Genomic DNA, 12,824 nt, shown 5'->3' on the forward strand with positions numbered 1-12,824 from the left:
AGCAATGGGGCTTTGAAATGCCTTCACTGTCTCCCCTGCTAGCAAACCTATACTCAGTCTAGAATGCTTAGCTCAAATGTTACCCTCTTCCTTAAATATTCACTGACCTATAGCCATGGGTCCTCCCTTCCCAGGGTTCCTGAGCCCCTACTAATGCCCTTTTTTCACTATTTATATTTATCCTTCTGTGAGTGCTTTTTGTCTGTAGACCCCTTTAGGTTTTCCCATCTTCATGTACCCAAGATTGATCAGAGTGACTGACACCCAGTAGCATGCAATAAGTGTGTGCTGCTTGGATAACTCTGGTGTAGGGACTCCAGCTGGAGTGGCACTGGTGCAACTGGAAAAGAAGTGATAGATGGTATGAGATTATGAATGAAAACCTCTTAGGACTTAGGAAAGAAGCACAAGAGAAGGGAAAATGGTCCTGAAAATGATTTTCTGGCTTCTATTGATTGGAGTCTAGAAGCACAGGTGAAGACAGGGAGATGGTTTCTCATTCAGACACACTGGGTTTGAGCTGGCAGTGGAACACTCAGGTAGGAGTATTTGGGAGGAGGTTGGAAATGCCAGACTCACGAAACAGAAACGCAGGCTGACTATGTACCTTGGTCTTTTTATCTTTCAGGAAGGATCTCTACCTAATCCTCCAAGAATATATTACAGGAACAAAAAGGTGATTATTACATAATTTTCTACAGATTCTTGTCAAACAACTGATTTAACATGTACAACATCTTATTTTATGGAGTCTCCAATTGGGTAACTATAATTAAGCTTTCACCTTCTCCACTTCCCACATATAAATTTTTTTAATATACGCTTTCAGAGTTACTACTTTGAATACTTTGTGTATATAAAGCTAGGTCCTCTTTGGACTAAACCGTATCAGATGGAGATGCTGAGGAGCCCTCAAGACAAACCTCCTGAATGTGTTTCAGCAATAGATGCAGATGTTGTAAGAGTGTCAAAGTTGGAAAATCCAACACGGTCATGGAATACATAAAAATATTTCATAATAAGGTGAGAGTATCATCTCCAACTCAAAATCAGATTTTTTTCATTGATGTTATTATTTTCTAACTTTTGTGAAATTGATAGAGCAAACGTCTCCTCACAGTCACTTGAGACATGTATGAAACCATATATCATTTCATGAAATAGGTAATAAAAAGAATATTTCTTTTCTGATCTTTCACATCCTCTTTCACCTTCCAAAAAAATGTACACACAGATACACAGAATTCTTTCTCAATGGGAAATTATTTACCTTTGTCAAGATGGTGCCATTGGGGAGGAAGATCTCCAGAGGCAAACGTATTTTACAGGAGGAGCTGACCAGGAAAATCTTTTATGTTGATGCCACCTCTTTGGCTCTACCAGAGGGACTGTGCAGACCTGCTTTTTATCTGTGAAAGTGATTTTTCCTTCACTTAAGAACGCAACAAACAAATAGGTTAAGTGCAGTGTAGATTCAGGACAAGGTGATGGTTTTTCCAAGACTGAGTGTGAATGAGAACCTGAGGAGGGGAAAGAGAAAAATGTCATCCTTATGCACTTCAGGTAGAAATATGCATTCAAGACATTCACAGACTTCTAAAACAGCTCACACATAGCTAGCCACTAAGCTTCATATTCCACTGGGAACCTGAGATGCGGGCCTTTACATTATCTGATATACTGGCTGATTTGAATTCTCAGCCACTGAGACATTTCATCCACTGGGTTTCCCGAAGGGAAACTATGATGTCACCTATTCAGTGAGTACACTGAAGACCAGCAACTCTACCTTTCCCCAGGTGCCAAGAGTAACTCAGCCTGGATGACCCAAATGAGCTGGCAATTTCCAACCAACTGACTCTCCCTCTATTCAGGGGTGCAACACTTAGCAGCAACAAGCTGCAGTTGCCTCTATATGTTATGTCTCCTCATGGGGAGAACAGAGGTCCCCCGAGTGGCAGATCCAGGATCCATTATGAACTCCATGGGTCCTCTGTGCTTCTCAGAGCTTCTCTTGCTTGCAGAGCCACTTGGCTTCTGGAAACTTCAGTGTCACTATCAGTGCCACATGATAATGTCTCTGCTCAGGCTCATGACAAGGGCCACATAAACCTTTTGGTGGTAGCTGCGGTGTTGTAAAACAATCTGATACACTCACCCAGAATAATCGTTGTGTGCTAATGCTTGCTTAAGAGACTCCAGTAATTTTTTTTTTTTTGAGACGGAGTTTCACTCTTGTCATTCAGACTGGAGTGCGGTGGAGCAATCTCAGCCTCCCAGGTTCAAGCAATTCTCCTGCCTCAGCCTCCCAAGTGGCTGGGATTACAGGTGCCTGCCACCACACCTGGCTAATTATTTGTATTTTTAGTAGAGACAGGGTTTTGCCATGTTGGGCAGGCTGGTCTTGAACTCTTGAAACAATATTCATTTATTCACCCATTGAACATATACTTATCAAGCACTTACTAAATTCCAATGCCCATTACAGAAGATTGACCTCAAAAATCATTTCAAGCCAGGCATGGTGACTAGAGCCTATAATGCCAGCATTTTGAGAGGCTGAGATGGGAGGATGACTTGAGCTCAGGAATTTGAGACCAACCTGGACACATCGTGAGATATCATCTCTACCAAAAAAAAATAGAAAAATACCAAGGCATTGTGGTGCTTACCTGTAGTCCCACCTACTCAGGAGGCTGAGGTGGGAGGATCACTCAAGCCTGGGAGGTCAAGGCTATAGTGAGCTGTGATTTTATCATGGCATTCCAGCCTGGGTGACAGAGTGAAACCCTGTCTCAAAAAAAAGAAAAAAAAAATTGTTTCAATTTTATTGTAAACATGGATGAATTACAAATGGGTGGAGTAGGAGATCTAGGCTAGTCAGAGATGCAGTCAGTGACAAGGTCACCTCTCAGGTGCTTGTGCTTTAGATCACACTTGTTTATAGCCCTGTGCCCTGGGCTACAGACAAAAGCTGAGGCTGCCTGTATCCCAGAAGGGAAAGGTGCCAACTCCTGCAATGGATATCCAAAAGCAATCTAAATAAATCTAGTGGGTTACCTCTTAAAAGACAGTCAACCTGACATCTTGTGATTTGGATAGAAGGGAGAGCAGGAGACTCTCAGGAAGAAGAGCTGCAGCACAGAGGACCTTGGAGGCATTTTATCACCAGGGCTATGTCCCTAGGGGAGCTGCAGAAAGCAGTGCTCTTCTCTGGGACACTTGCATGGCCTCCAGGACTCTGGGACCTGTGGTCCCTGGAGGCTGTGGGGGATAAATTCTCAGCCTGATTATTATTGCAACTCCTCTGGGTGGGATGACATGAAGGCCAAGTTTAGGAAATATGCCTGAGGGCCCCTTGGAGTAAGAGGACAAGTAGAGCTTCTCTGACTTGGCCTGGGCAAACTAGGTCCAGACTCTCTGCAGGGAATGGGACTTGCATTGGGCTGAACAGTAGTACTTGGGCACTTTTTCTTCCCTCAGTAGATATATAGGTCAAAAAAATCAGATATGAGGTAAAGGGAAGACTGTTTAAAAAAATAAAACTTTAGACAAAATAAATTTAATAGCATTTATTGGAGCAAAGAGCAATTCATGAATTGGGCAGCACTCAGAACAAGAAGAGGTTCAGAGAGCTATGCTGTAGCAGCCCAGACGGTGAGGCCAACACAGGAGTAAGACAGAGAAATTATATTTAATGGATTATCATGGAAAGACGCTAATTAGAGGTAGATGACGGATTCCAGTTGGTAAATTCTCTAGTTTCATTTTACTGTTTACATCAGGTTTCAGTTTGCTTACATAGGAAATTAAAGCACTGGAGCCACCCCAGCCTACTGGCCTTCATCTCCTCCCAATTATTTTTTTACAACTGGTTCCTGAATCCCTTCAAAGATGACTATTTAAATTTAAGTAAGTGATAGATGGAAACAATGCATTCAATATTATAAATCAATCTTTCTGTTTTTTCAACAGAGAATACTGAAGTCTCAAAACAATAGCTCAGTTGACCCTTGTGTAAGTATAAATTCTGAACTACAACCCCCAGAATATTCCACTTCTTTCTCCAGGCATATGTTCTGTGTCATGACTGCTGTTGCCTGAAGCATGTTCAGTCTCAGTTGGAGTATGTGGCTGTGTGAATTCAGTTGCATCACCCAAGCCAGGTAGATGTGCCTGGGCCTTGGATGTCTTGCAGTGTGAAAGCACTCTTTCCATCTGTTTCAGTGGAAACCCTCCAATATCCTTACTTCCTCATTCCCTTGGGTAGTGAGTATGGGAGGCTGAGCTCTAGACCACTGAGGTCTCTTGAAACAGAGCTTGAAGTGGTAATGGATAGGGCTGGCCTGGTGATTAAGGGGAAGGAGTAAATGTGAGAGGATAACAGCATTCTCAAGTAAGGGGTATGGATGAAAGGGAAAATCCCAAAAATGCACTCCAAGGTGCAGGTAGAGCGAAGATGGTCTTAAGCATCAGCCAGAAGGAACAGACCAGGCCAAGCTATTATGTTTAAGGTGTGGAGCCTGTCATTAGTCCTGTAAAGGAGTACATACAGGACAAGAGGTCCTTTACAGAGCCCCTATCACCAGTCTCAGGGAAGCCATTAGGGTGCTGAGCTGGTTAGGACTGAAACCATCACGACCTAGCAAATCCTGAGGCATTTTAACTCATCTGCTTATCTGGTGCTCAGTACTATGCAAACTTTCTGATCCCCTGGGCCCCATCCATTCTCTGCTTGCTATATGACTGCCTGCTTTGGGTTCTGCTGAAATCATGGATGAGTTCTTTCTCTAAATGAAATTCTGGTTTGCTCCTTTTCATTGCAGTGAGATGCCAATTTTAGGCAAGGTCACCTTCTTGCACAACTCCAGGGGGCAGGACTCACATAGAATATCATGCAATAGCACTGACACATAATAGTTAACAGAGGAGGGATGCTCAAATAGTTTTATACACACCTTACCTCCAAAGCAATCCTCCAACAAGATTTAGTTCTTATCCACACTGATTTTGATGCCCAGCCAACTCAGGGACTCACGAATGGTTAAAACAGCCCTGGAGGTCAGTGTTTGCGTGGCTGATTTTGTATGAGCTTGACATGGAGGTTTATGTCTCACAGCCCACAGCCAGATGTCTGTGGGAAAAAGAGGAAAACAGATCCAGCAAAGGTATGGTCACCCCTATTAATAATTTTTCCAAGGCCAATAAGAACATTGATTTATAATATCCCCATGCTTCCATAACCAGACTTTGCTCAGGCTGAGTCTCAAATTATCTTGCATCTTGGAGTCACCTGAAGAGCTTTAAAAAATATTGTTGCCTGGATCCCACTTCTAGGGAAATTCTAAATTAATCAATCTGGACTATGTATGACTTGAACATTAGGATTTTTTCAAGGTCCCCAGATGATGCTGATACATAGAATTGCCTATTCTGTCACCTAAAGAAGAATACCAGTGCCTGTGCCTCAACCCTGACCCAGTGATTCAGAATCTCTGGTGTTGGGTTCAGGACATTAGCATTTTATATACTCTCCTGAGATGAGTCTAATGTACAGCCAGGCCAACAACTAAAGAACCAGAGAAATCAAATCTCTTCTTGAAAAGATATAAGTTTGGAGAAAAAAAATGGCAGATAAGAGGCAGGACTAACTTCCACCTCCAACTCAGACAGAACAGCGTGTTGAGACTCAATTGTGAACATTTGCTACAAGAACCACCACAGGAACATTCCAGCAAAACAAGGAATTCACAGACCCTTTGAAAGAAGTGGCTTGCCACTGCAAACTCTATGAGACAGCCAAAAAACTGTGAGTTCTCAAAGTGTGAGAGGGAAAAAGTCCACCTCTGAACATGTATCCTCACTGGGGAACCTGAAAATCCAGATCACGGGAGAAGGATTTCACCTAAGCTAGAGCTGAAATGAATTTAGAGAGCTGGGCAAAATATAAAAGTAGAAGTAGCAGCAGAAAGAGCCCTGTAGGCACTCCACATAGGGCCACATGGGGGCTGCGCTCAGGAACAGAGGAAACAGCCAGTGGCTGTGGAGGGTGGGCTGTCCCCTGCTTCCAGAGGGAGAGTGTGATTGGCTTGTTTGAATAATTCCATGGCTGGCAGGGAAATGAAATCAGCTATTCAAAAATAAGCAGAAGGTGCAAGCGGTCCTCTTGATCAGAAGTGTTGGTAGGAAACCTTATCTGCAGGAGCAGAGCCGGCGGAGGACTTGTAGATAGACCATTCTAGGCCTTCCCAGTGTTACCAGATGTCCAGGCTGCACGTAATATTGAACTCTAATTTTAGTCCTTACAGCACTTTTCCCTTGAACGGCAAAGGGCTCTGTCACAGACCGGTTCTTTGTTATGAATACACATGCATTTGTCTACAATACAGCATATAATGTATTGGTCTCTATATTTGCTCTATAAATTCTGTTGGTTTTTAATGACTGGGATTTGTTCCACAACACATGGATGCAAATACTATCATATTTTAACTTCCCCAAATGAAATTAAATCTTGCTAAAGGTCTCACATATTGAGACTTGTGAGAAATGGAGAATTCGTTGATTTATCATTCCTTTTATAGAACAAAGCACCAGCTCTTTTATGGGCCCAGGAAATGAGGAGAGGGTCTCCATCTTCAACACTATATGGTGCTGTTACCATGGTCCTTGGTCATTAGAGATGACACCTTTGCACCTTACAATCCAAATTAGCTAAGTCATGGGAGATCTTCTGCCAGGATCCCAGAGCCAAAGAGCTCTGTGCTCCCTGTGGCCCACCTGGTCATCTGTACTCATGGTCCTTCCCCCTCAAAGGTAGGTGCACAGCCCTCTAGGCACAAAACCTACAGCCTAGGAACCCCTAACTAGGCCCTGTCTTCAACTCATGGGGAACTTATGGCCAAGAATATGGGATGTGATGATATCTTAGAAGGTTATTCCATCATATGTAATTCTCTGGGTCTCCCTTTCATGAGTTGATTTGTAGTATAGACAAATGGATTTAACACTTTACTTCAAAACCTGGTTTTATCTGCAGCATAATACAATTATTCAGATTCCTATAAGATCATCCTCTTGCTTTGTTGCTAGGCTTTCTGTGTCATAATCTCTGGTTTTATAAGGAAAACGTTTTTATTCTGACATATACCCCTTCCTCCTGAACTTCACTGCAGACCAGAATTTGTTCTGAAATCTCCATGCCATGCTTTTCCTTCATATCCCAGGGAGAAGCATATGCCTGTCTATACAGGCTCACACATAAGCAGTGTGTTCTAGATGCCCAGAGGGGTGGCCTTCCTGAATCTTGCGATTCCCAGTGACATGGACACTGTTTTACCTTCTAGATGAGAAACTTGGATGAGTGTGAGGTGTGCCGGGATGGAGGGGAGCTTTTCTGTTGCGACACTTGTTCAAGAGTCTTCCATGAGGACTGCCACATCCCACCTGTGGAAAGTGAGAAGTAAGTGACATGCAGGCACCTCTCTTTCATCCTTTAAGGGACCTTCCACCTGCCATGAGCACTCTCGAGCAGAATGTCTGCTTGTGTCTAGATGGGGAAGGAGCAGGTTCATCGGGTACTGGGACCCAGCAGTGTGATCCAGAGAGCAGTGGGAGACGCTGGCAGCAGGAGGTAAATGCTCTCTGTGCTCTCAGGGACACCTCCTCTGATATGCTGAGGCCAGTGCTGGGGACCTTTGCCTACATACTGGTATTGTCCTTTCCTTGAAGTTTTGCAGTAGGGTCTCCTGTCTCAGGGGGTTGAGGAAAAAAAACACCAGTTTATATTTTGTACTTATTCATACAAGACAGGAAGCATGGTCTCAGGCGGATGGAGGCCTGACGTCCCTGGAGTTGAAAGCCCAGTTTCTGACACTCAGGCCTGGCAGGCAGGACTCCTTGTGCTCCCAGCAGCTCAGACAGGGAAAGGATAGTCCCCACTCACGGTGACACCACCTTCCTGAGGCTTCCCTCCTGCTGCTACCACTGATGCGAGGGAAAGGCCAGTGGCTGGAGACCTCATATGCAGTTCTTGGATACTCTGGGAGGTGTTCCCCTCCCTCCCATGACTGAGCCCATCAGCCATTCCTGAAGGAAGACAGTGGCAGCCACAGGAATGGTGGCCATTTCCAAGGTCCCTGCCCTCTACTGACCCATGTCCAATCTCTCAGGACCCCGTGGAATTGCATCTTCTGCAGGATGAAGGAGTCTCCGGGAAGCCAACAGTGTTGTCAGGAATCTGAGGTCCTGGAGAGGCAGATGTGTCCTGAGGAACAGTTGGTAAATCAGATGCAAACCCAAGCCTTCTCCTTTCCCCTCACACGTGAGAACTATGAACAAGCGCAGGGGCAGGGGAATGTACCGACAGGAGCCTGTTCTTCCGCGCCACACTTCAATGGCACTGATAGAACACCACAACTTATTTGCACAAAAAATAACTCAGCCATTACATGTCTGTTTCCAAGAGCCACACATGTTAGAGAAACTTGAGGAAGAAGGGTATGAGTCGTGTGCTGTGTCTCATGCATGTGGGCTCATTCTCTCCAAGCTGCTTTTCATTTATGGCCTCTTTCTTTTGCAGAAATGTGAGTTCCTCCTCTTGAAAGTCTATTGCTGTTCTGAGAGCTCCTTTTTTGCCAAGATTCCATACTATTATTATGTAAGTAACAACAGCAACCCATGATTACAGGCTGCCATGACATTACCTGACCCTGAAATGGGCCCTCGTGAGATTTGTGATCTTAATCCCATGGGGCAAGAGCACATGCTGTCATTAGTTACCTTCACCTTGTTGTATTTCTGCTGGATTTTATGGGAATCCACAGAAGGTAGACATTGAACTATGCTGGTAGCTTTTCCATTGGTATATTTGTCACCAGATTAGAGAGGCGTGTCAAGGCCTGAAGGAGCCCATGTGGTTGGATAAAATCAAGAAAAGGCTGAATGAGCACGGTTACCCCCAAGTGGAGGGGTTTGTACAAGACATGCGCCTCATCTTCCAGAACCACAGGGCCTCTTACAAGGTAGGTGGCTCTTCCTGCTTCCATTTCATTTCTTTCCATCCTTCCCCTCATTTTCTGGTGCCTAGAAAAATTTAGTTTCCCTCATCCTGTAATAAGCTTGCACGAGCAAGCATTCTGGAAGTGATTGATTGGTTTCAGTGCAGAACTTAAGCTCTTCTTAGCAAAGAAACATTGAATCAAAAGGTGTCCCTGCAACCAGAACCCCAGGTCTCTGAGAACTCCTCCCCCACCTGCCCCGGAGGAGACAGGAGCTCAGAGAGAGCAATTGAGTCCTGCCTGCTGCAGCATATAAAGAGAAGAGAATTTCATCTTAAAGTGGTATTGTGCTTCTTATCTGCTCCCAATCCCAGAAATCCCAAACTCCAGATTCTTTGCATGTGAATAGACCATATCCCAACAAGGATTGCCAGCAAGGAGTAGAAGTGACAGAGAAAGGAACAGATCAGTGATCTTACCTTATACCCTTCCACTATCTGAATTGTTGAAAGAACCTAGATTGCTTTTCTAACCCACTGAAATAAGCAACCAAAGGCAAAGAAGTAATAATCCCAACTGTGGAAATGATTTCACTTTTCTGCCCTGTTAATAAGAAAGGATCATGCTGGTGAGAAACAGAAGTTACTCTTAGCTGCATGAGTTTTCAAGTTTAACCTGGTTAATGTTACTTAGGGTGTTTAAGATAAGAGTCCTACTTAATAATAGTGTATTTCACACTTCAACATTGTTAAGAGAGTAAATATCAAATGTTCTCACCACAAAAAATGATGGCTCTTTGAGATGATGAATATGTTAATTAGTTTGATTTAATTATTCCACATAGCAGTCATAAATCACAACACTGCTTTGTACTCCAAAGTACATACCATTATAAATTGTCAACTTACAGTTTTTATTTTTTAAAGACAAGAGTCCTGATCATTCTCAGTTGAAAGGTATCTAATGGCACTAATGATAAGGAACATCGTTTTTGTCTTTATTACTTTTTTCCAGTATAAGGATTTTGGCCAAATGGGACTTAGACTGGAGGCTGAATTTGAGAAGGATTTTAAGGAAGTGTTTGCTATTCAGGAAACAAATGGGAACAGTTGACTGGTTTAGTGGATGCTGAAGGCCTTCAGGAAATAAGCTACTGGTTGCCACTGACTTCAAACTGAGAGCACTTGGGAAATAGCACATGCAGGGAGCGGCTTTTCTCTGAGCCTCCCTCATCTGCCCAAAAACAAATCCTCAAAAGAAATTTGATCATCATGAATCCCATCCCCAAGAATCTCATCAACCAGGGAAGAGGAACTGAGATCACAGGGAAGGAGATTGGAGGTAATACCAGCACAGACAGACTCTCACCTCTTCTCCTGAGGTCTGCTCCAGACAACATTTATTACTCACAAGACCTTTTTCCTCCGTTTTTTTTTTTTTGAGATGGAGTCTCACACAGTCGCCCGGGATTGGAATGCAATGGCGCAATCTCAGCTCACTGCAACCTCTGCCTCCCGGATTCAACTGATTCTCCTGTCTCAGCCTCCCGAGTAGCTGGGATTACAGTGCCTGCCACCATGTCCAGCTAATTTTTTGCATTTTTAGTGGAGACGGGGTTTCACTATGTTGGCCAGGTTGGTCTCGAAGTCCTGACCTCATGAGCCGCCCGCCTTGGCCTCCCAAAGTGCTGGGACATGACAGGAGTGAGCCACCACGCCTGGCCACTCGCAAGACCTTTTATCTGAAAACCAGCCAAGCTTTATTCACGACACACTTCTTCCCTTCACTCTCCCACTTCTGTGGCCAACTCCCTGCAGAACTCCCAAACCGCCGTTCTTTTCGATAGCTCACGATGGTGTATGAGTGTCAATCATCTGACCCTTCTCGGAGTCTCATATTTCGTGGAACTCCTGTGCAAACATATATTACTAAAATTTTTTTCCTCCTGTCAATCTACTTATGTCAATTTAATTCATTCGTAGCTCAGCCAAAGAACCTAGCAGGGTAGAGGGAAGCCATTTTTCCCTCCCCTGCAAAGCGGTTGGCATCCTGGCACCATCTCCTCTTCTGACCAGGTCTTTTCATCCCCAGCTGCTGAGTGGTGGCTGCTGATGCCAGCAGTCCCCAGAATATTACCCTTGGTTAAATGGAATCAGCTTCACCTGGAAGTGATGCCCCGTGGCCTGAGGCCGGCCCCTTTGCCTCAAAGCAGGACCAAGGGTCTGGTGTGCGGCTACTCTGTGCTCCCAGGTATCAGGCTGGAGCTAGTCTCCAGCTGTGGCCACATCCTGGCTTAGCTTTTGCCCACATGATGAGCTTCCCCCACTCCCTTCTGAGCGAACCCTCACCATCAATCTCTTGCTTAACGGACTTCATCCCAGAATGTGCTTCTGGGGAATGCAACCTAAAGTAATGGCCCCAGGAAGCGAGCTCTGAGGACAGGATTCTGGAGTTGGATCACTGTCTAGCCCAGTGATGCTGGGTGGAATATGGATAGTCCCAGAAGTGCTATCACTGAGCAGTTGCCCAAATTTTCACCTGTAGTAAATTGGATGAGCTGCAGGTCAAGCTATTTTAGTACATAGCTGTACTAAATTGTCTGGCATTTAAGAAGTCTGTACAATTGTCTGTACAATTGTCTGGCATTTAAGAAGTGAGGAAAAGTAACTATAAGAAATATGGGTTTTGGTGGGTATTACTAAGTGCCATTAATGTCTTGAAAAGAGTAAATGACAGGCTTAGATCTATTCATTACCAACCTAAAGAGAAGAGACCCTCATACCTGGAGCTGGAAGGCAGACAGCAAGGAAGGTCTGGTACAGACCTGATTTTATGAATCGCAGAACTTCAGAGAACACTGAATTCTAAGCTCAGGATGGTCTCTTATGACAAAGTCCAGACCTTCAAACTCAGCTTGGGGCTATCTAGGTAGATGTACATGAGAACTTTGAACTCCAGATGCCCCCTGAACCTACTGGGTTTGCAGAAAAGTCTTTCTGCCCCTTGTTGGAAGAGAGAGCTACCACCCCCACCCAACTCCCGATTTTTCTAGAATGAAGACTGTATAGAGACCGCTCAGGACAATGAAAGTGAACAATCATGGGGAGGGCAGCAAATGAAGAGAGCATTTATCCTCCGAAGGAGCTGTAGGACTGGCCAGCGTGCATCAGCAGGAGCAAGGAGATTGTGTCTGGGAGTGGATCCTGGTCCAGGAAGGGTGAAATGTGAAACCAGATAAGTGACGATTATTGGCAAAGGGGCAAGCTTCTCTACCACAGAGTTTAACTAGCCTGGCTTGGGCCAAAGGTGATGATTCTGATATACTCCTGGGTGGCTCCTAGAGACTAAGTATAAGCCATGGTACACATTAAATCAAGTGGAAGCAGAGATACCAGAACTACTGTGGCAGAGTCTGGGAAAAGGGGTCCCAAGGATAGAGAAGTTGGTGTGCTAGAATGACTCTGCACTCTACAACTGGAGAATCCATCCATTAGGTGACTGAGTTCCTCCAAAGGGGACACTACTAATGTGTCTCAGACACTAACTAAGGTGAGAAGGAATGCACTGTTGAGGGGGCAGTACATCCTTAAGAAGCTCAATGGTGGCTGTCTCCTGCAGGCTGGAATAATGCTAGGGATGTTTTATAGAACTGGATCCCCCAGTAGTGAGTAAAATGATAGAGTTCCAGAATAACAGAGGCCAAGTGGCAGCATTTAACTGTGAGGACAAGATAAAGTAATTTCCGTAAGGGGCATCAACGTTAGAGTGACAACTGGGAGGCCTGACCTGTAGGTGTCCATGAAGATGGCTGTTAGGACATGCTGT

At 44.5% G+C, this 12,824-nt stretch overlaps 1 protein-coding gene across 8 annotated transcripts in view; it reads left to right on the forward strand.

Moving 5' to 3' along the window:
- SP140L (SP140 nuclear body protein like) overlaps positions 1-10,951 on the forward strand; it is an 83,044-nt gene extending 72,093 nt beyond the window's left edge. For 7 of the 8 annotated variants that reach the window (XM_063595601.1, XM_055109196.2, XM_063595602.1 and 4 more), the window contains 7 exons: positions 629-676; positions 3,976-4,017; positions 7,347-7,462; positions 8,172-8,280; positions 8,582-8,659; positions 8,880-9,023; positions 10,014-10,951. In XM_063595601.1, coding sequence (XP_063451671.1) covers positions 629-676; positions 3,976-4,017; positions 7,347-7,462; positions 8,172-8,280; positions 8,582-8,659; positions 8,880-9,023; positions 10,014-10,112 — 636 coding nt within the window. In that variant the 3' untranslated portion in view covers positions 10,113-10,951. Of the gene's footprint in view, positions 1-628; positions 677-3,975; positions 4,018-7,346; positions 7,467-8,171; positions 8,281-8,581; positions 8,660-8,879; positions 9,024-10,013 lie in introns of those variants that run through there. The other variant, XM_063595603.1, reaches the window with a different exon arrangement.
- Positions 10,952-12,824: the final 1,873 nt, after the last annotated feature.

This window comes from Pan paniscus, chromosome 13 (genome assembly GCF_029289425.2).
Source record: "Pan paniscus chromosome 13, NHGRI_mPanPan1-v2.0_pri, whole genome shotgun sequence".
Classification (NCBI taxonomy): Eukaryota; Metazoa; Chordata; class Mammalia; order Primates; family Hominidae; genus Pan; species Pan paniscus.